This window comes from Amblyomma maculatum, chromosome 6 (genome assembly GCF_055883805.1).
Source record: "Amblyomma maculatum isolate TAMU_Amacu chromosome 6, ASM5588380v1, whole genome shotgun sequence".
NCBI lineage: Eukaryota > Metazoa > Arthropoda > Arachnida > Ixodida > Ixodidae > Amblyomma > Amblyomma maculatum.
Window position 1 is genome coordinate 45050313 of NC_139349.1, and position 26528 is coordinate 45076840.

The following is a 26528-nucleotide window of genomic DNA, read 5'->3' on the forward strand; positions in this document are numbered from 1 at the left end:
AGGAGGGGAGCTATGCAAAAGCAAAGGAGAAATGAAATGTCACATGAGATGACTGAACGAGAGAATAATAAAGGCGTAATCAAGACTTAATTATCGGAATTCTTACCGAAATAAATAAAATGTAATAAACAAGCGTTGGACATCTATTGTGACTGCAAGGTAGCCGATGGTCGTTAAGGGTCATTCAGGGTAGATGCGTGGTTTAGAAAAAAATGGAAGCATAGCAGGGCTCTTCAGAATCTCAAGTTGGAGGACGAGAATAGGTAGTTTGCGGGAATAATATGGCAGCAGCTGGCGCAGTCCAAGGTTAAGTGCAGGCTAAGGGCAGTACTTCTTACTATTGCGGGGGTGAGTAGGCGGATGACAACGACTCAAACCAGAAAACCACAGGGGAAGTAGCGAACTACACATTATTATACATCAATCGCAGCTCTTTAAGATTGGCTGGTAATGATTAACTTTTCAGTAACTCGTGCAGCAGTGAAATTTGTAGCCAGTGGTATTTATCACCCATTGCGGTGTCGGCGAGAGATTTGCAAGATGCGTTATGAGTGAGGGCGTGACCCAAGAGCACAGAAGCAGTCGCTTGCTCGGTAACGACTACGTCTTTCGACCGAGGGGGAACAGGAAAAGTAGCCGAACATATCTCTCAACCCAAAGCAGAAAAGCATATGAACGTGGCATGACACACTCACATTAATCGGCCGACACCAATTTATTGACTGCAACTAGCATCCCTGACTTCTCCTAAAACGTTGAAGGCGAGCCACGCAAAGCATGTCATAGTGGTGTGTGCTCTGCATGACAAGAAGATGCGCTACGAATTCTCGCTAAATAAGGAGCGAGGTAAAGCAAAGCTGAACTAGAGCGTAAAAATAGGGTCCAATTATAATGGATGTTCTCCGTTGTTGCGGTAAAAGTAAATTTGTTGCTCGTTTAGTTGTATTTAGAACATACTAGGCAAAACAGTACACATTAAAATTGAAGTATGAGCGTTTAAATATGAAAAAAAGGATTGTCTTCTAATAGAGGCTTTTTTATTATGCAGTCGAGCAATCATCTGCACAACCATAACGAATTTATTTCCTAATCTTCAATAAGCATCAAAGTAGGCGGGGATGTCATGGTACCTTCGCTTTAACTTATTACACGGTGGCAGGTAATATTGGTACGAGCTTTCCAGCGAAGGTAGACTTACTGTGTCCGAGTGAGCCCGACCTGAATGAATGCGGTTAGGCCGCCCTAACAAATGTGCTGATGCCTATCCTTGAGCAGTTTTGTGTATATGTGCAAAACGTTTTGTATCTGATCATCACAAATGCGTTTATTCGTTGAGCTCAGAAACTATGCTAGCGAAAGAGTGAATATCATAAATAAGACCTACAGGATATGCTTATGTACCACACTTGAAAAAGAAAAATTAAAGATGCCAAAAAGGAAAAACAAGTTGTCTTGGGTCAAGCAGAGGCACCGGAAGGCAAAAGGAAAAGAAAAGAAAAAAATAGTGCCCCAGCCAAGCATATTTTTTCTTTCCCACCATGGTCGTAGGATGACAGTGAACGCCGCATAAAGTAATAAAAATAAAAGCTATTATCTCGGACTTCCACTCATGTGTCCACTTTAAAAGAATGCAAGGTCCTATATCTTAGTTTACCAACCGTACTTGACACGAAGCAGAAATGTTCTTAAACTTGGTGTATATAATACCGCAGCATATCACATTAAGCACAATTCGCCTTGAGCTTAAAACAAAACTGCGGCTACAGTCCTGGTCAGCGTCGAACTATGTATAGGAAGAAATAATTCGACAATATGCGCCTGCTTAAACCTTATCTACAAGTCTAATTATTTGAGCTGAAGTTAATGCAGGCCTCACTAGGCAGAGCAGGGCCTGGTAGGTGCGCCCCCCTCTCTTTCTCTTTCTTTCTTTTTTTAATAGAGAAGTTACTGTGCTTAGCTTTAGGGAATATGTAAAATAGTACTAAGAGACTGAGAGAAATTAATACTTTCCTGTACAGTAGACACTAAGCCAGCGCCAGTCCTCAAGCAACAAAGGGCAGGCGGCAATTAGTATTTATATTTCTGCATGTTCTGCGATGCTAACTCGAGAAACCGTTGACAGCGACAAATGTTTAATTCACTAGGCTGGTCGACCAGACTTTGTGCTGATTTCAGCTTTTTGCCTTTGCTGTTCAGTTTAGTAACGGTAGATTAAGTTTAGTTTGGGCCTTTAAAACCACTGTATATTTAGGCAAACTGTGAAATACTTGGGTTTTAAGCGATAATTTATACAGCTCCTCCAGGCGAAAAGCCGTCGGCATAATAGTTTTAGCTGCAGGCACTACGAGTAGGAAATAATTGAGGACTGCGTGGAAAAAAAAAAAAAAGACTTTTCAGTATTCCTTTAAGCACTTTACTACATGCCGCAGCAAAACAAAAAAAAAAAAAAACATAAAATAAAGGTTTCTGCTCTAATCGTCTAGATTGTTGTTAGCTGTTATTATATACCATGAACCAATTGCAACAGCATTTAAGCACTTTTTTTCTACAGCCTATAGAGCACTGGCGACAGGTGTTCATATAGTATATCCTCCCTTCTGAATAGGCCGCCGATAAATATTTTAGTAATGACGGAACAAGCAGCACTTAACCCCGACACCTCATGGGACCTCATGGGATTCAAATGTCTTTCCATATGTATGCCCCCAATGGCATTCAAAATGGCTTACTTTAATTTTTCAGTCCTCTGTTAGCAACAGCTCGCTTCTCAGCTCGTCGCAGATTGACAAAGCAGTACCCATATTTAGAACCCTGTGTAGCAGACGCAGCTAACGATCGTTCAACCTCTACGATTAGTGATTGCTCAAAACGACTTAGCCCAAATTATTAGTACAGGTTAAGTCTTATGAATAGAAAAATAGGGCGATCATCCAACATTGGTTCCGGAAAGACATATCCACAACTTCTCACCCAATTGAATCAGTAGATTACCCTTACAATACTAACTGATATAACTTGTATGGGCTTTGCAAAATCATTCTGTAACGTATCTTAAAACAGTTCACGAATTTGAGCTTATTTTGCAGAAGGCTATCAGAAAATAGCTTACCTATTATATTTCCATGGTCGTAAGCAATATATTCTTCTGAGGACAGCAAATTTCTTTGAAAATTTGCTTACCGGCGAAATGATCCTCGGAATCACGGAATTCGAAATTTTCGAACATCGAATCAAATATCATAATATTCTGTTCGTTAAACGAATCAAATAGTGGAAATGAAAAATTATTCGATACTGTTGGAATATCTTCGCAAATTTTCGAATAATTTTCGAATACTTTTCGAATAACTGGCACGAATTAACGTCTCGGTTACCTCCGACCATTCTCACGAAGGTAGCGTCAGCTCCGAGCAGGCACAGCTTGCTGCCGCAATAAACCTACGCGAGAAGCAGAGATCACCGTTTTAGGGAGCCTGCATGCTTCAGCGTGGCCGCGACACGGTCCATTCGCATGGAAACATTCTTAAAGATTGGACATATCACGAGTCGCGGAGGCAACTTCTCGTAGTCGTGTCATAGTTCACACGTCTCTAATCTGCCGAGAAGTAACGCTACAGGTTTATTCCCTGAAAATTTCATTCACTTGTATTCAGTACTTCAGGAACAGGAAGAGTCAAGGCTGCCACAGTTGGGCTCGCAAGAAACTTCTGCACAGGAGCAGATGGATTGGAGAGGAGAGCAGTCATCCTTTTGGGGAGTGTTTAATACTTTGGTACCATCAAAACACAATGAAAACCCTTGCTCTTTGATGCAAGAAATGTCCAACTATCTTCAGGCCCCTGTGGTGCCTCGTGATAGCAGTCCATTTCAGTGGTGGCAAACAGAAGGAAAAATTAAGTATGGAACTCTTGCAACCATGGCCAGAAAGTACCTTGCCGTTCCGACTACTCAGGTGGCACGCGAGAGACTCTTCTCAACTTGCTCCAACACAGTAACTTGTCGGCGGGAATCTCTTTCATCGGACAGTGGAGCACCTTGTTCGGACAGTGTGGAGCACCTTGTTTTCTTGCACGGCAACTCAGTGCGGTCGAAATTCCATAACATTTCCCAGTAGACCTGCTGTGCAATTGTACAGTCCAGAACCATTTGTTGGTGAATATCCCTAGTTACATTATGATGCACAAGACTGCCTTTATTTGGTTCCCATAGTTAAAACACTTTTTTTTTTTGCGTATAGTGCTGCCATTGCAACATGCCCAGTGTTCCATACACTCATTTAAATATTTGTGAAATGCGCTTTGTTTCACTGCATGTGCACTACTTCTAATGTTCCACCTTTTGTGATATCAAATTTTATCTTTTTGAATGGTCGTTTCTCATAACTGTTGCAACAAGTTTCAGTCCTAGTCATTAAAGGCTCAAATAAAACCTGCAGATTAATCTAGACATGTATCTGCATTTTCTGCGTAATTTCCCCGCAGTGTTAGAGCCTTAATCTAGTCAAGCATTTTTAAAATTTTTGATGACTAGTCTGAGAAAGTCTCGTCTTAGTTGATGTGATGTTGTTTGACTGATGCCATGTTGACAGAATTCAATTTCTAGTTGTGCATTCTAGTAGTGCCAGGCTGTACTTCTAGCCAAGTTGCGTCTAGTAATTTTATTAACTCCTGTCAACTCCACTTGACTTTACTGAGTGCTATTTTATTTTCCTTATGGCTCTGTGCAATGTTTTTGCTTTTAAATATTTAGACTTTATCTCGCCTGTAGTCAAGGTTGACGCAGCTGTACATTGTTGTGAACTATATATCCAACAGCATTTTGAATAAAATTGAATTTCAGACACTTTTTAATGTTTTGTAACCAACGTAAAAATTATATGAACATAACTTGCAGAGTATTCGATTCGTATTCGATTTGCTGCTTTCACTATTCGATTCGGATTCGATTCGCTGCTTTCACTATTCGATTCGTATTCGATTCGCTTTTTAGCTACATTATTCGTATTCGATTTGATAGAAAGAGTGCACTATTCATATTCGATTCGGTTTGGAAAAAGTACTATTCGCACACCCCTAGGTATTACCTTGTCTGGTCCTCGTATACCTTAAAAATGAAATCAAACGCTCGGTGTCTTATAACCCCGCGTAATCGCGAACAGTTTACCTCTACTGCCCACTACAGAAAGCCTTCACTATCAACAAACTTGTACCCTTCATTTCCTGTTCAATGTTAATAAAATTGCTAGGAAGGCCAAGAAATTTCTAAGAATGTGGAGACGGAAGCTTAATAGCACCTATACTGTTAACCTGCTGCTGAACATTGAGTTCTGCTTTCTGCTGAACAGCTGTTGTAGTCTTGCAGAGGCATCAAGCCAGCGTCGAAGTAAGGCATCACGGTGCCCTCAAGGGGGATGAGGTTGTGCAAAGGGTCACGTGTATGAAGCTAGCGCTGGGCCGGGTTAGTTGGAGTGATACAGAGAGCCATTCGCCCTGCAGAGGGTATATTCCGGCTGATGATAATATTGATGATGATGCTCTAATCGGGCCACTGCCGCCGCTTGATCCCTAGCTGCTTATTCCCGACGCCTGATACGACGAGCGGCATTTCTAGCTGCTCTAGCCTGTTACGCTATTGCGTACTTTATCAGTCTTACACGACTAGGGCTTGGATCATCGTCACCCAGAGCGATCTCAAATGAAGGCCCGAGCTTCCGCAGTGACGTAAACAAAGCGGCGGCCGAGAGCACGTTGCGAGTTGGCTACCGCTGTTTCCAGAACACATAACGGGCGCCACCGTTGCCATTTCTGTTTAGCTGTGGCGCTCTCCTGCACCACCGCTGACATTCTTTCTTGCTCTCCAGCACCGCTTTTGGTCTTTCAGCGCCCTCCAGCGCCACCGCTGATTTTTCCCTCAACCCTCTAGCTACGCTCTCTCCCCTTTCTCAAATCTCTCCACCACGGTTGCTGTTTCTCTTCTCCACCATGCTCCATTTTGCCGTCTCACACCCCATCGTTTAAACATTGAAATCTAAGGCTCTCGGCTTAAATTACAGTGGTGCGAAAGTCTCAACGCCGTGACAATAGCATCCACTTAGTCTGAGGGCGCTGTGTTTCAAGAATGCTTTAAGTTAGCCACATGGATCAAAGTCCAGGTCCATTGAGGTTTGTCGATTAGGCGATTAGGTTTGTCGATTATAGACTGCGTTCACGCAAGTCACATATTTCATATAATGCTCCCCTGCAGCGCGAGAATCCCCATTTGTCGAACATAAGGCGTGTTTCTCTGCAAGTAGAATAGTGTCTTCATCAACTTCTATCCGTACGCAGTGGATCCAGAGCAAACCGCTATCCCTTGCGATGTTATGACGCGTTAAATCACCCCAAAATGTGGTAGTGTGTCATCAATAAAGTCCAAAATCATCTCTTTGGTCGACCACTGTCTGAAGCCTGCTAGATAATGAAAGCCGAGCCTCGAAAAGAACCTGAAACCGAAGTGAAATGGGACGTGCTAAGGTCGTTATTCGAACTCGACCTAGTTACGCTAAAGATTCCATGTTTTTGTCAGTGATTTCCGCTGAGATGTACACATAGGCGTGACTATTTTCCCAGATCTGTGCATTATTTATAGTGGTATATGTATCGCGTTACGATAAGACGTGGGCCAGCGTAAGCTGCGTCACTCGTGCCACTAGGCACAAGGCGCGCTTCTTATCATTGCCCTCGCCGATCGGGCTGGCCGGGGCCTATATAACAGAGCACGGAATAAAGGCTGGCTATTCGCGTTCCTGATGTCTGCCTGTCACTTCACCGTTCACGGAACCTTACATGGTGTCAGAAGTGGTCCCCCGTCATCGACAGCGCCCTGAACAGACAGAAGACTTCGACGCCAGGCTGCAAGGATGGAGCTTCTGAAACCCCCAGACCCACTTCGCATCACAGGTGACGTTTCCAAGAATTGGCAGCTCTTTAGACAGAAGCTGGAACTATACTTTACCGTAGTGAAGCCACATGACAGTCCGTTGAGCGATTCAGCAAAGACTGCGATGCTCTTAACTTTAGCCGGTGACGACGCTATCGAGGTCTTTAATAATTTTACATTCAACGAGGGCGAAAGCAAAGAGGACTATAAGACCGTCGTAAAAAAGTTTGACAGCTACTGGGGCGCACAGACGAATGAGGTGTACGAACGATACTTGTTCCGGACAAGATTCCAGGATGCAGGAGAAACCTTTGAGCAGTTTTCACGGGACGTGAAAAAACAGGCAAGACACTGCAATTTTGAAGGGTTAACTGATTCCATGATCCGCGACCAGATAGTAATTGGAATCAATAATGAGACCCTCAGGGCAAAACTTCTTCAGGACAATCAGCTGACGTTGCCCAAAGCGGAACAAATCTGCAAAGCATTCGAAGCAGCAGCTGTTCAGAACGAATCATGGGGACAGAAAGAAAAACAGGTCGATCCTGTGAAGGAGACTCAAAAAGGAACAAGGCTGCAAAACAAAGTAAGGTGCTCGAAGTGTGGCAGAGAACACAAGGCACTCAACTGTCCTGCTTATGGGAAGACATGTAGAAAATGCCAGGGAAAGAATCACTTCGCCGTACGCTGCCGAAAACCAGCACAAGTAAGTGAATTGAGAGATGACAATGATGAAGACTTCGACATCTTGGACATCTGCGTGGACAGCGTGGCAAGTCGACGGGACTGGATGGTTAAGGCAAACGTTGGTAATGCAGCCGTTTTGTTGAAAGTGGACACGGGATCGCAAGCAAACCTATTGCCTTACTCTGTCTACAAGAACATCAAGCCTACGCCACCGCTCAAGCACAGCAGTTCCACCCTGCGATCCTACAGTGGATGCACAATCAAGCACTTGGGCGTTATCAACCAACGCGTGGCTATCGGCGAACAAAATTGCAGCTTGAAATTTTTCGTGGTCAAGAAAGGATGTCAGGCGCTTCTTGGTCTTCAGGCAGCGGAACGGCTCGGGTTGATTTCCCGAAAAGTGGATTCGGTGATAAAGAACAGCTCCGAAAAACTGCTTGAAGAGTACAGCGACATTTTTCAAGGCACCGGGTGCGTCCAACGCCAATACAAGATGGTGCTCCGTGAAGGTTCCGTCCCAACCGTTCAAGCCGCTCGGCGTGTACCCTTGGCACTGCGGGAGCCCCTGCGCCACGAGCTGCAACGAATGGAAGAAGCTGGCATCATAACAAAAGTCAATGAGCCAACGGACTGGGTGAGCCCTTTAGTCATTGTTAAAAAGAAAGACGGAAAGCTAAGGCTATGCATGGATCCGAGAAAGATTAATGCGTGCATAAAGAGAGAACATTACGAGATGCCGCGGAGGGAAGACATAGAAGCAGAGTTGGCCGGCGCGAAAGTTTTCAGCCGTCTAGACGCAAAAGCTGGCTTCCATCAAATCCCTCTTGACCATAAGACTTCGCTCATTTGTACTTTCGCAACACCATTTGGGAGGTACCGTTTCTTAAGGCTGCCATTTGGCATCTCTTCCGCGTCTGAAGTCTTTCAGAAGATATTGAGCGAAATCTTCGAGTCGCTGCCGGGTGTGCACGTTTACGTGGATGACATTCTGGTATGGGGAACCTCAAGGGAGGAGCACGATCAACGCTTAAAATCTGTATTTGAATTATCGAGGCGGGCCGGCCTCGCACTAAATGCAGAGAAGTGTAAGGTTGGAGTCGAGGAAATCGAATTTTTAGGCGACATAATTTCGAAAAAGGGTATAACTCCTAACCAAGCACTCGTCAAATCCATAACTGAAATACCTGTTCCATCAGATAAGAAGGGAGTGCAACGTCTACTCGGCGTGGCAAATTATTTTTCGAAATATATTCCTTCTTTGGCACTAAAGACCCCGCAGTTGCGCAGTTTGATTAAGCATGACGCAGTTTTTGAATGGACTCCCAACCACGCGCAAGAATGGCAAGAAATCTGCAAATGCCTGAGCGAGCAGCCACTGCTTGCTATCTTCGACCCTAGCAAAGAAACAAAAGTGGCGTCAGACGCGTCACGGAATGGTTTGGGCTCTGCCCTACTGCAGCTTCATGGCGATAACTGGCGGCCCGTGGCGTACGCGTCACGAACGCTCACTTCAGTTGAGGAACGTTACTCGCAAATCGAAAAAGAAGCCTTGGCAGTGGCGTTTGGCTGTCGGAAATTTCAATACTTCATCTATGGCCGACATATTATTTTGGAGACCGACCACCGACCCCTGCTTGCAATCGCTGAAAAATCAATTGGGGACATGCCACCAAGGCTTCAAAGGTTCTTTTTGCGATTGCTGAAGTACAATTTCACTATGCAATATGTTCCAGGAAAACTGCTCCTTCTGCCCGACATGCTGTCACGAGCCGCAACAGCCACTACAGAAGATGACGCAGCAGGGGAAGGTGACATCGAAATCCATGCTGTGAGTACGGTGAATGCTTTCGTGAGCGACGCCACGCTAAAGCGGCTTGTGGACGCCACTGATAATGACCCGTACCTTTGCGCAGTAAAAGAAAGTATTTATGCTGGAACACGCGTACAAGGAGAGCTGAAACCTTTCGCCAGCGAACTTTCCGTAGTGAAAGGTATCGTGCTAAAAGGCAGCAAAGTGATAGTGCCGGCGAGCATGCGGAAAGAGATGCTGGAACGCATTCATGAAGGCCACATGGGCATCAATAAATGTAAAGCGAGGGCACGAAGATTTGTGTTCTGGCCTGGCTTGAGTGCACAAATCACTGCTATGACTAAAAAATGCGCGGTGTGCAGACGTCACGCGTACAGCCAACCTGCGGAACCATTGCTTATGAGGCCGGTACCAGACTATCCGTGGTATAGGGTTGGCGTTGACATATTCCAGTACGGGGGAAAATCTTATCTGTCTGTGTACGATGTTCTCTCAAATTTTCCAGAAGTCGAGGAGCTCAACGACACATCGTCGGCGTCAGTCATAACAAAACTGGGGGCCATATTTGCAAGATATGGAATCCCGATGGAAGTGTGCACCGACAATGGGCCCCAGTTCGCCAGTCGAGACTTCCGCCTTTTCGCAAGCAAGTACAACTTCCGTCATGTGACATCTAGTCCACACTTTCCCCGTTCCAACGGCTTAGCGGAGAAGGGAGTACAGATAATCAAACGGATTTTGAAGAAAACAATGGAAGCGGGTGATGATTTTTCTCTTGGCCTCCTTAGTTACAGGTCCACTCCTCTAGAAGATGGACGGTCTCCAGGAGAGCTGTTACAAGGAAGACGGCTGAGGTCAACTTTGCCAGATTTCAAAGACCAAACCAAGACGGTAGTACAGAAGCATGTTCAGACTGATCATTCGCGAGGCCCACTTCCACCCCTTGAAAAGGGCCAAACTGTCAGATTCAAAAAGAAAATATGGTCGCACAAAGCGAAAGTTATCGCCACAACGCACCCAAGGTCGTACAAAATCTTAACCGAAAGAAACAAGGTCCTTAGGCGGAACCGGCAACATCTGCTTCCCACAAGCGAGCCTTTCAATCCGGAGGCACTTGACTACGATCTCGAGGAAGAAGCTGATCACCGGACCACACCGCCTGCAACAGTTCCTGAAACTTCGAGCGCCACTCTTCCGGCTACAACACAAGCGCACACTCCTCCCCCGAGACGATCCAGTAGGCAGAGACGACCTCCACAGCGCCTTCAGTACGACAGTAACTTTAATCAAGTCACCTGAAGTAATGAGTTTTTTTTTTGTTTTTTTTTTTCGAGAGAAAAAAGATGTATCGCGTTACGATAAGACGTGGGCCAGCGTAAGCTGCGTCACTCGTGCCACTAGGCACAAGGCGCGCTTCTTATCATTGCCCTCGCCGATCGGGCTGGCCGGGGCCTATATAACAGAGCACGGAATAAAGGCTGGCTATTCGCGTTCCTGATGTCTGCCTGTCACTTCACCGTTCACGGAACCTTACAGTATAAAGCCACGGCCTGACATGAAATAAACTCCGCCTCACGGAAATGACAGATTTCATTAAAGGTATATATTCCTAAGCCCTGTGCAGAACGGTTTTATGCGAAGCATATTAACGTAGGTTTCGGGCCTTCGCGCGACGCCCGGCGGTGGCCACCATTGACCCTGAAGTGGGGTCACGTGACATGACGTCACGTGATGACGTCACACCGGCTGCAGATGGGGCCTCATATTGCGCCGTCGGACGTCGCCCGGCGGAGGCCTCCAGGCTTCGGTTCGCGCCGTCGCGCGCGACGCGGCGGTGGCGCCACCATCGCTGCATCACGTGATATGTGACGTCACGCCAGGGATGAAGCGGCGCGCACCCGCCGTCGCGTCAGTCTTTGTGCCCGCAGCCGCGCCAGCGTCTTTGCGCCGGGCGTGTATGCGATCAAGATGCCTACGACGATTAACCTAAAACCACGTCTCCGTTACTTAGCCCCATCAACACTGAGGCAGCTGCTTAACATGCTTCGCATCCACTGGGCTTAACCTTGATAAGCCTCCGATTTTTATATCATTGCATAGCAAAAAACTGCTATCGAATACTCGTACGTGCGAGATAATGCCGAATTCAGAATGTCTCAGCAGTTTAGGTATCCGAGGCTTGTATTTACACGAGATCTTCGTCTGGGAACTAGATTGATCATATGTGCTCAAAGCCTGCGAGAGACAAGAGGGCATCTTAGAGGATTTATGTTATGATAATTTAGAAATGAAACGGCTTGCATCCAAGCATTTAGTTCGTCAAACCAGGCATTTATGAATAGCTACTGGTGATCCGTACGCCATAAAAACTTGTTCTGAAAAGGTTCCAAAACCCTCTGCGCGTTATATCTATTACAAATAGCATCAAATTAAAGCACTTTCCAAGCATGATGCATAATCCAAATCAATGCAAAGGGACACAAAAAAAAAAAAAGGTTTGAAATATTATGTTTTTGTTTTTTACTCTTTTCATTACCGCGAGGTAAACTAACAGCAATGAAAATCCGCGTGCACTCTTTCCTTTCCCGAGATTCGAAACGATATGTCCGAAGCAAGAGAAATTTGTTCACATGATTCCTCTAAATATTACTACGCCGACGGAAGAGAGACAAGCTGCATCGCAATTACCTTAAACGCACTCAGCATGTTAGGTGGATCCTACTCTGGTGGGAGTCAAGACGTTCTGTCTGAGTTCAGTAGAAATAGAGGGCACACAGGGAACTAATTGGACGTTTGCTTGATTGTTCAGCAGTGGGTAGATCGGGTACCCTCGATTAAATGACGATTTTAAAATTTACTTTAGTACACCTTTATCTTAACATGAAAGGCCTAAATACATGCGCTTCAATATATGTAAACTTCTCAGTTATGTTACATATTACTATGGCACTACTTTTTTTAATTCACTTATAAATAAAAATCACAGCACCATTCATAAATTCCACCTAGCTCCTTCTGGCAGCATCGTGTTATATTTAGTTTATTTGACAATAAATAATAAGTGACACTGAATTTCTAACTATGCTTTGCAGGCCACAGTCAGCTGACAACGTTGAATGTGGTGGTGGTATTCTTATATCTTAAATCTTCAATGTTTGCTTGTTTTTATATTTGGAGCGTTGTGCATTGATTTTTATGCCTCTGATAATACTGTTTTTATTCTTAGGAGTGTAGATATTGCAGGATTAAAATCTTTTTTTTTTTCGTATGAGTGCTGCAAAACATTGTGCATTCTTCATTACAAATAACTCAAGTTTTTCATTTACATTTCGGCTTCCATTTTTCCAAACGAACTGGGAAGTACTAGTGTAACGGCGCTGAAGGAGCTCGGGAAACGTTCAGTGGTATGTAATAAAGTCCGAAATGTAGAACTCCACCAGCACCCAAAAGAAACAAATCACGAGATGGATGCATTTCATTGTTTTACAGTTGCTACATCCAGTGTTCTAGATACTGCACTAAAGAAATATGAGGGAATTAGAACTCTGCACCGAGGAAAATTACCAGCGAGCGGGCAAAATTGCCCGGTCTGGAAATCAGGCTAACTAGCCATCCCTAAGAGAGGGAGGGGAACAAGTAAGATTGCAGGCAGTGTGATCTCCATCATCTGAAGGGTAAATGGGGTGGTCCCGTATGCAGCGCTTACTGCTGGATCCGAGCTCGTTCTGCTTACCGAGTGGAACTAATCTAGGCCGGGTCAAAAAGGAAGAATTGCTTTCCCCGCAATGAAGTGTGGCAACGAATGAAGCGGCCTACATTATGTACTTTCCAATTTTCTTAACATATGAAACTTGGTTTATTTTGGAGTTTACATTTTCCCAACAATTAAGTTCTTAATCCTAATCTCGTTACATTCTATCGTTCAAAAAACCTATTAGTTGCTGGAAGTATTTGTGCTTATTCTGCGGCTACTGTTAGATTGGAAAAGAATTAGAATTAAGAAGAAGAAATGGACATGGGCAGGACATGTAGTGCGAAGAGAGGACAACCGATGGTCGCTGAGGGTAACAAACTGGATTCCAAGGGAAGGAAAGCGTAGCAGGGGGCGGCAGAAAGTTAGGTGGGCGGATGAGATTAAGAAGTTCGCAGGGGTCAAGTGGATGCAGCTAGCACAGAACCGGGTTAAGTGGAGAAATATGGGAGAGGCCTTCGCCCTGCAGTGGGTATAATCAGGCTGATGATGATGATGATGACATTTTTATCCATAGGTAAATTCTTTTTGTCCATAAATAGCATCAGCTGAGCTCTAGCGAAAAGGCAGTCAATGAGCAAAATTTCTTCTTCCATTCAGATCTATGTCTGTGTTATAAGCGTTAGCTGAGCTACCGCGATTGTTCAGGAAGGAACAGCGGCGAATTTGACAGTGTCACTTGAAAAAAGTAATTGCGAAAGAAAAAAAAAATGCAACAGACAAAAAACTGTGACGTGCCGCTGTACAGTTACTATAATGAAAAAGATAGAATACACTGTCATTCCGAAACCTGTTTCTAACAAAAACCGATAGAAGAACACGGCGGCCATTATTCACCGCTTTCCGCTTTGAGGATATTCTTCCCACAAGGCGTGAAGATACGCTCCGATATCATTTTCGGCTCCATTTTTCATCTTTGTCTTTTTTGTTGCATTGAAGTATACAAGTTTTTAACGGCGCGAACCAGAGTGGGGGGGGGGGGGGGGCGACAGCTGCACATAGCCTAAACGATGCGTTGGCGGCCACATTTATTTTCAGGTTATAAAGCTACGTTTCGCAAAGCGTAGACATAGAACTCAGGCTGTGCGTTAGGCGGATGGCCGACGGACGTTGCTATCGAAACTGCTCACAAATTTCACGGTTGTATGCATATACATTTGACTAGCGTCTGATTGTTTTATGTTTCTTAATTAATCTGGTTGATAAAGTTAGTAGGAAACGGCTTTTCTACGCCCCCATGAAGATTCCTTCTCCACTTGTGTTTTGGGGGCACCTGCCAGTAAGCGTATGAGTTTAGCTATTGTGACTACATTTAACCCTCTTGTAAGAGCGTAAAAACCACTCGCACTACACTGAAACAAGAACCGAGTTCAGGGCCAGCCATCCTCAAGGAAGAAGCGGGAAGGTGTACCCTTCTCCCAACTCCATAAATGACCTCATTTCTGCCGCAAGGTTAGCCTGTTTCATCAGAAATAAAGGTGTGGTAAAAATAAATACAAACACGTTGTACTGCAGTCTGAAGAATATGGTTAGATCAAAATTCGTTTCAAAGCCTTGTTAATTTATGACAAATTACTGATAAAACCTAATAACATGATTTGGGAGAAAAAACAGCAGGGACTGGGCTGACTAGAACAGTTCATGAACTGGGTTGACTAAAACGGTACTGCATTATATGTAGTAATGAGAAAGTGAATAAGTAATGCCAAGGATTGCTAATTGTTCCCACTGCAAAATTATACTTTAGTCAAAAAAACAATCATTGGTGAACAATGATCTCCGGACTCAAACTGATCCTCATTTGTAGCATTTTAGGGCGCGAACTTCTTGCAAATCGGTAACAGTGCATGTGTCGTCTTCACCAAGGCTAAAAGCTCTCGTCGGTTCCCGAACTATTACATTTTTAGCTTTCTTTCTGAGTGTAACATGTATTTCTATCTAATGAGAGCATTTTGCTGGCTAAAACCAAAAACCGAATGCAGCTAGCCCTGCAAGAGCTAGGAAGGAACTCGTAGAAACCGAAATTAGTTTTTCAGTCTAATCTCAAGAAAATGCTTTCCCGAACTGTTCACAAATAATCAGACCAGCTTGTCGCACTCCACCGGCATAATTGAAGTCCACGGATCTTAAATGTGTGATTTTATAAAATACAATACTGAGCATGAATATATGTAAATCAGTTCTCTAATTTGAAACAAATTTACGCAACCCCATTATTCATGATGGTCCTACCTTCTTCGGCAAAAGCCTTTACGCTATTCATCGTGAAAGGTATTCTGCTATGACATCACTTTGCGCTCCTTTATAATGACAAATCTGAGGTCATTGAAAAAGTACTTGACGAGCTCGCATTGCACCAAATAAAGTGCTGCGTTTTTATACGAGCGACGGATTTCTGCTTTTGACTGTAGTCGAAATGAAAGTATAATAAATACTAGAAAATATAGCTCAAAAACTTCTTCCTCCGCCATAGATCCAATGTCGCCTTCGCGGTATTCGCTTTTAATGGCTTCGATCCGGGCCACGAGCAGCGCTAAACATTGTTGTCCCGTCGTAAAATGCAAGGCCCTTTTCTCGCCGTTTTGAGAACTGCTTGCGAATTCTTTGCCCCACCTAGAGAGAAGACCTGGTTGAAATATCTCTCAAACATGAATGTTCCCTTGCAATAAATGCTTTTAAAATGGACACAAACGCCTTCTATTATAGTGTGCTGGCATTAAAAACCGCAATCTTCGATTTCGCTGACGTTTTTCTCTCCGAAGCCTCTTCATGGCCTTAAAAATAGAATAAATTGTTTATCTCCACGATTCTTCTTTGATACCATTGCGCCGCAACGACGAGGTCCGCTGACCGTAGCATTACAGCTAAAAGTCGTGATCACATGTCCGAATAGTGTGAGGTTTTAACTACAAGTCCTTCGCGCTGTGCCTTGCATGCCATTGTCTGAGCTACTTCATCCGCACGCATTGAATTTAGAACTCAATGCTATATATTTCCCCCTTACAAAGTGTGAGAATGTCCAAAAATTGGTTAGGTGGGGCGAAATTTTCAATCACCGATTTCTTCAGCCTTTCTCTGAAGACCCCTTTAGCCTACATACAAAGCCTCGAACCAAGGGCGGAGTGATATCCAACCTTTTCGCGCACTTGAACTGCATGAGGCTTAACCATTCGAAATTGTTTGCAATTTCAAGACGGGAGCCTTTAACTATGCATACTGTGGGCCACGATTCTATCACACACTTCCTTGATGTTACGTCGCATCTGGTTAGGCGGCAATTTCAAAATACAAGTCAGTAGGAGTCTGATAAATCAAATTGATGACGTCCTCGACATAAGTCAGCAATTTAGTGGTGATATTATAATAATAATAATTGATCATAATTTAGTGATTTATTGACAGTTAATTATTAAGAAATATTATGTGCCCAAGGCACAGAACCCCTCTCTCTAGGATCCCCAGTCGAGAGCTTTAACCAAGTGCGCCACTCCCGGGATTGTGAAACGCACATTATAAGTATCTTTGTCTGCCGCGAGGATGATAGTAGCGATTACAATGAAGCTGCAATTACTGATAGTGACAACGATTCCATTAGCGATAATAATGACGGTGCATTTAGCTGATAATCATAATGAGAGCAAACATGATGCTCCGTTTGCACCAGCAACGCTCAGGTTTTCGCATTTCTCGAGTGTAGATTCTTTAGCGTTTTCTGAATTTTTTTTTCTGCTTGGAATCGCTTTTCTGTCATCATCATAATCATCAGTCGAACTATACCCACTGAAGGGTGAAAGCCTCCCATACTCCTAGAATGAACCGGGTCCTGTGCTAGCTGCATCACTTGATCCTGCAAACTTCTTTCACTCATCCATCGACCTAATTGTCCGCCGACCCCTGCTACGCTTTCCTTAAGTCGAATCGACTTTGTTACCCTTAGCGACCATCGGTAACCTTCTCATCGTATTACATGTCCTGCTGACGCCTATTTCTTCTTGATATCCACTAGACTGCCATAAACATGCGTTAGTTTTTTGACCCACGCTGCCCGCTACCGTCACAACAACTATTTTACGTTGCTTTTGCGTATTATCGCTAATTTACATGTTTATTACGTCACCTTTCGCGGAAAGCAGATATGTGCAAGAAACCATGGGCCAAAATGTGCGTTTACATTTGCTTTGTTCTCGTTTGTTATAGTTCGGTTCTTGTAGGGAAAAAAACAAGCAAGAGCAACGATTCTACGAAAGAAAGCGGAACCTGCCTCCCCCATTAATTTGGTTGTCCTCGATGAAGTGAAAGTACATAGATATAGTTTATGTTTATGTGCCATGCGCGAGTTATTCTCCCTTTTGAAGGTAAGAACACCAGTCGTCTTTTCTTATACGCTTTCGGCAACCTTTTGACACTGTTATCCCAATGACCAGCTTTCCTAGAAAGACATAATACAATATATGAGATGATGTTCTTAATTGTACCTTTATTGCGACTAATACACAGCGTAGAAACTTCGGTCTGTTATACCTAAACCGTCGAGCCCGTTTAGATTATTGAGCCTTCTCGAAATGGTTGATAGACCATGATTTCTTTTCTTTCGGTAGCTTGCACTATTACTGTTCGCCTAAATAAAACAACGGCATTTTATTACCAAAAATAACAGTATATGTATTAAAAGTGCGAGCACTATGTTAGGTTGCTCTGGTAGATATATATTTTTTTCATATAACACATTTTGCGACATAAGCAATAATAGCCGCCAACTATGGTTAACTATGTCCCTGCGTTGCTTAAAGAGGCTGACAGGTGCTATGGATTCACACGCTGTGAGAATGTATAAGCATGCATGATGCGCCGTAATATAAGCCGAGTAATTTTTTTTTTTTTTTTTTTTACCAAAGGAAACTTAAAACAAACGCCAAACGAGCCAAATGTCCTTTCGTCGCGCAGCTTTGCTGGCATACGCTTGCTGCATTGCCACAGTGACATTGGCTGCCGAGAAAACAAATATAATTTAAATAAATCTGCATCTGCATCGTGCAACAAGGTAGAGGAAAGCTATCGAATCTACAACCATGTGCTTAGGTTTCCATGGTCGTTAGGGGGACTCCTCACATTCCTTTGCAATCCCTTTTTTCGCGAGACGGGTAGATGTTAAATATTCAAGTAGATAATGACAGTTACTAATTTGCTAGTGCATTTGAGGACGAGAAAGAATAGTCATGGGTTATACATATCTGATTTACCTGAAAATACGATTTGTTTTTTTTTTTTTTGTTTTTTTTTTTGTTTTTTTGAAGGCGAACTTTCTCATCTACAAAAATAACAGCCTACATGAAACATTACCAATACTGTCCAAGCATCGGTTTGAGACTACGTTTCCTGCACAGAAATGAATATTGCTGATAAAAATTAGCCAAGTGAAGAGTAAGCAAGACAAGAACGTGTACTGTTTTTATAGCCACTTAGAAAACCGGTAACCTTTTGCACACCCGCAATAGTCAACGTAAATTTTACATTGGGGATCAGTTCTGTGTTCTTTACCAGTTTGTGTTAGGGGATGATACTGTTCAAGTGGTAAATGATCACCCACATGGCAATGATGATGTATTCGCACTCATTTCTTTTTTTGTATTTGCGCACACTACATTTATTCACTCTTAAGCTCACATTGCATTTAGTCCATCTTTTAAACAGATGATATGAATAGGCAATATAAATGTAAAAAATCGTCTTGCTCACAGAATTGACCATCATTATCTGATACCATGCACAGTGAATGCGGTACTTTGCACATTTTTCTTGAGTATAAGCTACTACACAATACGAGAAACAATGAAATGATTGAAATTCTTTTTCTTCCAGCTTCTTATTCCGCCAGGAAAATGTCGAAATAAACAGCACTGCGGAAAATGTCGTTGCGCTATGCTTAATTGCTTTCCGTCCGGTCGTTTCTAGACTTAGTGTACAAAAAGACTTGGAACCAATAACCGCACTCCGTTGGATGCTTATGCAGTCAGTGCTGATGTGCCGTCGCCAGTGAGGCAATGGTAGGTTGCTCTCGACTGACTCTTGAAAGCCGCGGCTCCCTCATCCAACTTTCAAGGCCAATTTTAGAAGAAAAAAAAAACGGATCCGAATGGTAAAAGTGATAGTGGTTTATTATTAAAGGCGGTCCTTGGTTAACTTCAGTTAAGACGGTACAGTGGTAGCGCCACTTCCATGCTAGCCCTCATGTTCAAAACATGTATCTTGTTAGGTACAGCCAAAGCCAGCGCTGAATAGACGTAAGGTACTGACTTGAAGAGTGAATACAAAACAAAAACAATTTTAAAGCGCATCTGTTATGCAAAAACGTGGGGGGGATTTAAGCATGACTTGAACGTGGTGATACAGCGCAAGTTGTGAGTGATGCAACAATAGCCATATTTAACACCCTCTTTTCCGCCCCGCCGTGGTCGGACAGTGGTTAGGGCGCTGGACTACAGTATCCAAGTACGCATCATCGAATCCCTGCCGCGGCGGCCCCTTTTCGGTGGACGCTGAAAGGGGCAAGGCGCCCATGTGCTGTGCGATGTCAGTGCAACGTTAGAGAACCGCAAATAGTCGAAATTTCAGGAGCCTTCCGCTACGCCATCACTCATAGCCTGAGTTGCTTTCGGAAGTTAAACCCTTCAAACCAAACGAAACCAGCGCCCGCTTTTTAATCCGTGTTTTTTTCACTATTTTTATTTAAGCTAGGCTTTGGGAAAGAAAGGAGCCTTATACTTTTGAGTGGAAGCCACGGAGGGGAGGCTACTCCTAGGCCCGTAGGGCTGGGACTGGTTGGTCCCCACCGCTTGCGGCGGGGACTAGCCTGCCACTAGAGTTGTATCTGTTGTAGGCCGTCATTTCACTCACCACAGCTTTGGTGGTGGACGGCGGCTGTTGATACGTGCGTCTTTCTATCCCTCGTCTTTTCCTTTTCTTCTTTATTTTCTCTTCTGTCCGCACGAGGCGCTGGAAGCCGCTCAGCTACACAGCCAGTAGCAGGGCCCGTACATTTTTTCCCTTCTTCCTACAGTTGTAACAACAGTTCCCGGGTTCGATCCCGACTACCGGCGGCTGCGTTTCGATGTGGGCGAAAATGAGAGGCGTCCGTGTGCTGTGCAATGTGAGACATCGTTCTTTAACTGCTCCGTGGCTGTCTGGGAACGCCAAAGGAAAATAGCCGAAGAACATGTTTCAGCGCATGACTCCTCCATGGACAAAAGCCCCGATCTATAGGAGACGAGGACATTTTGAACGGGGAGGTTCCAGGAGGAAAGCCAGATGGGCAGTTAGAGGTGGTGGTGCATGGCTTTGTGGCATTGTGTAAGGAAATTTTGTATATTTCTGGTGATACGTACCGGTACGAACAAAGTTTGCAGGTTGTGTGAAGAAACAAAGAAGAAGCAGGTGTAGAGTGAAAGAAAATCACCATCAAAAGAATCGATGGATGGACTAAACTTTATTGTCCAACAGAGAAGGTGATCTACCCGGCCCCCACACGCAAGTCAGGGGGCGGATGCCGCCGCCTCAGATACAGGCTGGGAGGTCTTGGGTCCCAGAAGCCTCTTCAGCCAGTTAGACGAGTAAGAGCTGGAGCTCATGGTCAAAGCTACGCAGCAGGGTCTTCCAGGTGTCTCCACTGCCTATATTGTGCGTCCACGGGCATTCCCATGTTTGTGGGGCGAGAGGGACCCTCGACAGCAGCAGAAGAAGCTAGAAGCGCGCACCGCCGGCTTGTTTCGCGCGCCGCACGTGCGTAGAACAAGTAGGCGGTAATGGCTCTTCGCGCTGCACCTCACGTTGACTTTACCGCGCCGATGATCGTAGTTCAACGAGGATAGGCTTTCGCTCATAACCGGTCAGAAAAATCTATGTTCAGAAGCCTGAATACTGACAACGTGCAAATTGGGAATTCATGGCAATCACTATATACATTTTTGAAGCGCAGCTGCAATTTCCTCGGCAATATCTTTCCTTTTTCGTTCCGTTTGCGGAACAGCCAGGCTGAATTTATGTTACCAGAGTAATTAACTTTGGGCCACTCGCGATGAGATCATAAACATGTTTTGTTCTTTATTTCTAAGAGTTGTTCGTTCTGCCAACCTTTGGCGTGACGGTAAATTTTAAGAGAAGTGAAGCAAGCGTCTAAAATGTAAAAAAAAAAAAAAATAAAAAAACGTAATAATTTGGAAGGCAACGTTCTTTATCTCTCATTTATATGATTTCATTTTTCTGCCGGCCAGCAACCAGTAAACTTTGAGAATACGTTAACGCGGTCATTTACCCTTACTGGTTTTAAGACATGAGCAAGTTAGGTTGTCAACATGGAAACGTTATTCCCCCCTAAAGAAGACCAGTGCCAAGGGAGTCTTGTAAGCACTGAAAAATTTACAGGCTGCTTCTAAAAGCGAGACGTTTATGGCCGTAATTCCCTAAGCTGCGCTGCCGCTTCAGAGAAAGAAGAAATAAGTGACTGAAGTTTCTTTACTTAATATGATCAAATCTTAGCCAGTTCGCTAGCCCTGTCATTTCATATGAATATAGCAAACCCTTGTACAATCTTTTTCGTGCTCCTTTCCCGCGAGCCGGTTATAGCTTTGATAAGTTGAGTCATTACCTCAAACGTAACCATGGTAAAATACATTATTTTAGGCGTGTCGCCATATATATTTTGCTTACAAAAGCGTAATGTTGCTTCCACGGCTTTACATCTTTAAGCCTGCTCTATTACCTCGGTGAGCTATCCTTCTATAAAAGGACACGGGTATACTGCTGCGTATTACATAGAATGTCTCGGGGAGACGTCAAGTGCAAATAACCTATTACTTTCAGGCGGAACTGTTACAGGAAAAAATCTAGAATTTTACAGAAACAAAAAAGAAATCTTAAGCATATGAAATACAGCCCAGCCCATAGATAGACCAGCAACCAATTTTTATTATTAGAAGCAAAAATTGATATAAACACGGAGTCGAACCTATGCGCACTTAAGAAAGCAAAATTGCCAAGGGGAAAAAGCGTCTCAAGCAGCAGGGCAAGAGCGTTTGCACTACGTGCCACGCAAGCGACGATAAACGCTTGCAATTTCAACCAACAGCTGCTATTAAGTGTCCTGTGCCGCCTAGTTCAATTCACTTGCTCATTCTAGGACCCGAAACTGCGTTGCAAATAGCTCGACGACTACACTGAGTAGCAGATGGAGGGCTGCAAGCGACTAAAAAACATTAAAATGAAAAACGTCTGCGAAACTGCGATTGTGATTGCTTAACAGTTAAAAAAAAAGAAAATTGCCCACACTCCTGAGCCAATGACCGGCAGTTTTGTGGTAAGCTGCCATAAGAAACGCCACCCGGTTTATCTTAAGAGCATATATCTCGAAAGGCGCTACAGGAATAGCTGGGATGTTTCTTTCTTGGGCCAAAATGTCTGCTGCAATACTAAACACAAAAGGGAACAACGCGGCGGCATTCGGCAGAGTTTCGATTTTAGAATCCAGTCGGATATGTACGAAATGATGGCAAAATAAATATTGTGAGTCAGCGAAATTGCGCGACCGACGCCAGTGCAAACACTCAACTTAAAAATGCTTCATTGATACTTTCATTTGTGTGAGCCGATTCGCATTTTTTCGAAGTCTCAAATGGCGAAATGTATTAGTTTAAAAGGTGCCATTATGGCCGTTTTTATGTCTTTAACAATTTTTTACCATAAAATGTTCTATTGGTTTGTATTCGATTGCAAGGAAATAAAGAGGTCAGACTAATAATGTTTACGCACAGAACCTGACTAACTAAGTGTAATATGTTACATGTGCAAATATGAATAATGAGTACGGCTATCAAAATATGTCAATGAGCCGCGCTGAACCAGACTCATTCAGTGATGTAATAATGAAGGGTTCTCAGCAGTCATGGTATGTATTAATAACATGCGTCAGCGAATTTTTCTTAAGCAGGTGTGACCTGCACATTGGCCGGACTTATATGCATTTTATTGTGCTATACAGACTTTAAGGAGCGAACACCACGCGGTGCCTACAATTTTCGGCCGAGGGAAAAAGGGAAGAACACGAGGCATGTGTAGGGCGTGCGCGAGAGAACTGGGGGGCACATGGCGAAGAGAGCGGCGCAGCAATTTTGTTGGAAGACGGACTGCCACGGAGCTCAGGCTGATCGCGTCCCACCACGCCTATGACCTGGGTCGCCAGACCTGGTCCGGCCTACGGACTGCTGCTTCATTGCTGTCCCGGTTGACCCGACCTGGAAGTGGTCTACTGGTGTATTGGTTTTGGACTGGAGCACATAGCTGGCGCACATGTTGGGCGCCATGCTGGTTGTTCGTGATCAGGCGCACCAGGACGTCTGACGCTTCTGCCGCTTGAAGTTAGCCTCTGGCCTTTCGTCTCAACTGGCGTTTCGGCCCCTTCCACTGGCTAGCCACCAGCTGACCTGACCTAAGCGTACCTAGAAACTCGTTCGTAACTCGTCATCCCGGCCCAGCCAACCGGGAGCATCTGCACCGCGCGCGGGTCTACTCCTGATATCCCTGAGACTTTGCCTGACCACTATGTGGTAGTCGGATGCCAGGGAGACGGAGCCAGTTAGAGAAAGACTTTCCTCTAGTGCTCGGTGACTTCCGATAATCTGTGTTTGTCTTTGTCATATTTATTAGTCTCTGTCGTCTCATGAAATATGTGTGAATATAAATATCTTCCAAGTTTGGCCGGTGCGGTCGCGTCTTTTTTTTGGTCCTACCGCAGCAGCCCTTCGGTGATCGTTTCATAAAGAACCTCTTTACGCAGGTTATTGTAAAACGCAGCTCCGATTTTCCTTCACGTATCCTTGATGATTCAAACTTCAACATCTGTTAGTCAAACCTGAAATGAAATAAACCCACTTCGAAAAAGAGAATCATGATTTCCCTTTTACAAACACCAGAAACCCGGTGACAGTAATCATAGAGTCTCAACGCCTCTCTCCAGGTGCAGCATCTAAAAAAAAAACACACTTCGTTGCAACCTCTACCTCTAACGCCTCTAATGTACAGTGTTACGGAACGTAGTAAGGTTGAAGGTTGGGCGAGTTGAATCAGGTTCATTTTTTATGTAGCGCGAAAAACGAGGACCAAGGGTAGATGGACACAACATAAGCACTCGTGTTGTGTCCTTCTACTCTTGGTCCTCGTTTTTCGTGCTACCTACAGAATGTTACGGAACGTACCCAGGGTATTCATATGTCCTCTACTAGCACTGATTTTTATGCATTCTCCATATTTCAGTATGGAGTGCCCTTGTTCAGGAGAATTCCTAGTGAACACCGAAGGGGCCACATTTACTATGTACCAATGCGTATTTGCAATATCACATTATTGAAAGTACACTTGCGATAACGTTTTTCGGTGCTGGCGAAAAGCAAGGCGCCCTGTACTGTGCGATGTCAGTGCAAATTCAAGAACGGCAGGGGGTCGAAATTTACGGACTCCTTCACTACGGCTTCTCTCATAACCACAGTCACTTTGGGACGTTCGCGACGGTCGCTGCATGAAGACGCAGGTAATCTTAAAAGTCCTCCAACATCCGCAGAAAAATAGTGCATTTATTCAGTAATGGAAAATAGGAATCACAAGCCGGAGTACGAGCTGTCCAGACTTAACCCCATTCCAAAAGTGAGCTTGTCGACCTTCTCTTCCAGATTTAAGTAGAAGTTGTGTATACGAGCGGATGCGCGAATAGTGCTCGTTAAAAATGAACGATGGAATGAACATTTGAAATAGCAGTTTTATTTTTTTTTTCGAAACTGCAACGCACCCTGCAGATAGCACTGCTGACATCCTGCATTCACTGTCCAGATTGTTCTGCAGAAATGTTCATTAATATATTAGAGCATAATGCCGCTACTTGACGAAGACCGTTCAAGAACCACTGCACAGTTATTAAATGGCGCTGTAACACTGTGAGGTGCAGGTCAAATTATGCCTACATAGGACTCAGTCACAAAGAGTACCATCAACCTTTGGTATACAGCGATATCGCCGGTCACTGAGATTATTCATTGAATTTCGTCGGGGTCGAATTAAAAGCTTTTACAGTAAATCTGTTCTGGAACTAGTGGGAAGCACAGCGCAATTCCAATGTGTTTAAGCGCGATAGAAAGCGGAATTTTTACTCAATTCTCGTACTTCAACTCCAACGTGACCGACTTTGTTCCCAGTTGTATTGGCGCATAACGCGGTTGGTAGTAAAGGTATTTAGGGTCCGATTGCCTCTTTATCAGTTATAAAATTTTTACAATGTTTGTAGCGGTTGGGAAGTGGTTTTACATTAAAAGATGCCCATTAAATTATTGACTCGAAGTTATTCAATAAGAGACAAATCTGAATTTCATTGCCAAGGTGTATGTGATGATATCGCGACATAAGCAGCAAAAAGCTCTCCAGCTGGTGTCGTGATTTGTTTGCGTGCGCGGTGAACACATTTATGGGCGGCAAGTCATTTAGTGCTCCCTTCAACTTTATCTAATAATTTTTTTTGAATATGAAATAGCTTTTTTCTTTCGAGGACGCCAAATGGCGCAGCAAACATTACAGGGTGTTCAAAGTTCGGACGAGTTTTCTCTAAATGTGACAACTTGCTGCCTGACGCGCCAGCAGGCGCTTTTTCTCGGCGCGCTGTGCCACTCTTGGGACAGCTACGTGCTCTTCACTCTGTCGCTGTTGAACGTCCCTGCAATTTAGGAAGCACTTAGCGGCCAACTCTCGGAAAGTGGCAGGGGACGACTGGTACGGAAAAGAAACGATAGCCAGCGTCGACAAAGGGAGAAGCGAAAACAGGCCAGTGTTGTCGCCCCTCTGCTGCCATTCTTCTAATGCGTTTCTGGGTACGCGCCTATTACTCTACAGCGGCTCTACCTTGATATTTGGCTAGTGAGGCTGAGATTTTCCGAATCGCGGCCATACCGAAGGCTTGTGCGGTGCTTAGTTTGGCGACCTGGAAAGCTAGCAGAAATTTCTCCCTTTCATCTGCGCACAAGGTAAGCCTGAGGTTGAGGCCTTTACAATGGGTAAGATTGCTAACTACACTTTTTCTTTGGCGGCTGCCACGTTGGCAAACAGCGCTAAATATCAGCGCATAGAAAACATGCTACCAGGTTTGTATTTTACTACACCAGTACAACATTTACATATTCCAATCATTGTCCATTGCGGTAAATAGTGTGCATTTTCGACGTTACGCATTACTGCCTAAATAATTTAGCGGTTCCTTCTGGCAATGCTTTGTGAGACATGCTCTTTGTTGCATAAATGTGCAATGAAATAAGTGACCACATCAGAATGCATTTT

General features: G+C 44.1%; 1 protein-coding gene across 1 annotated transcript; it reads left to right on the forward strand.

The window, feature by feature from the left end:
• Positions 1-6789: 6789 nt before the first annotated feature.
• On the forward strand, positions 6790-10892 carry LOC146185631 (uncharacterized). Its single transcript, XM_084606541.1, has 3 exons — positions 6790-8239; positions 9339-9433; positions 9921-10892. Exons 1-3 carry the CDS (start codon positions 6899-6901, stop codon positions 10090-10092), a joined length of 1608 nt encoding a protein of 535 aa, XP_084462667.1. The 5' UTR covers positions 6790-6898; the 3' UTR covers positions 10093-10892.
• Positions 10893-26528: the final 15636 nt, after the last annotated feature.

Bases quoted from the DNA above. Each gene is read 5' to 3' on its own strand.
- LOC146185631 (XM_084606541.1), top strand. From the start codon at position 6,899: ATGGAGCTTCTGAAACCCCCAGACCCACTTCGCATCACAGGTGACGTT. The intron at 8,240-9,338 runs GTGAGCCCTTTA...AATATGTTCCAG, and splicing joins TCAATGAGCCAACGGACTGG to GAAAACTGCTCCTTCTGCCC. The intron at 9,434-9,920 runs GTGAGTACGGTG...CAAATTTTCCAG, and splicing joins GTGACATCGAAATCCATGCT to AAGTCGAGGAGCTCAACGAC.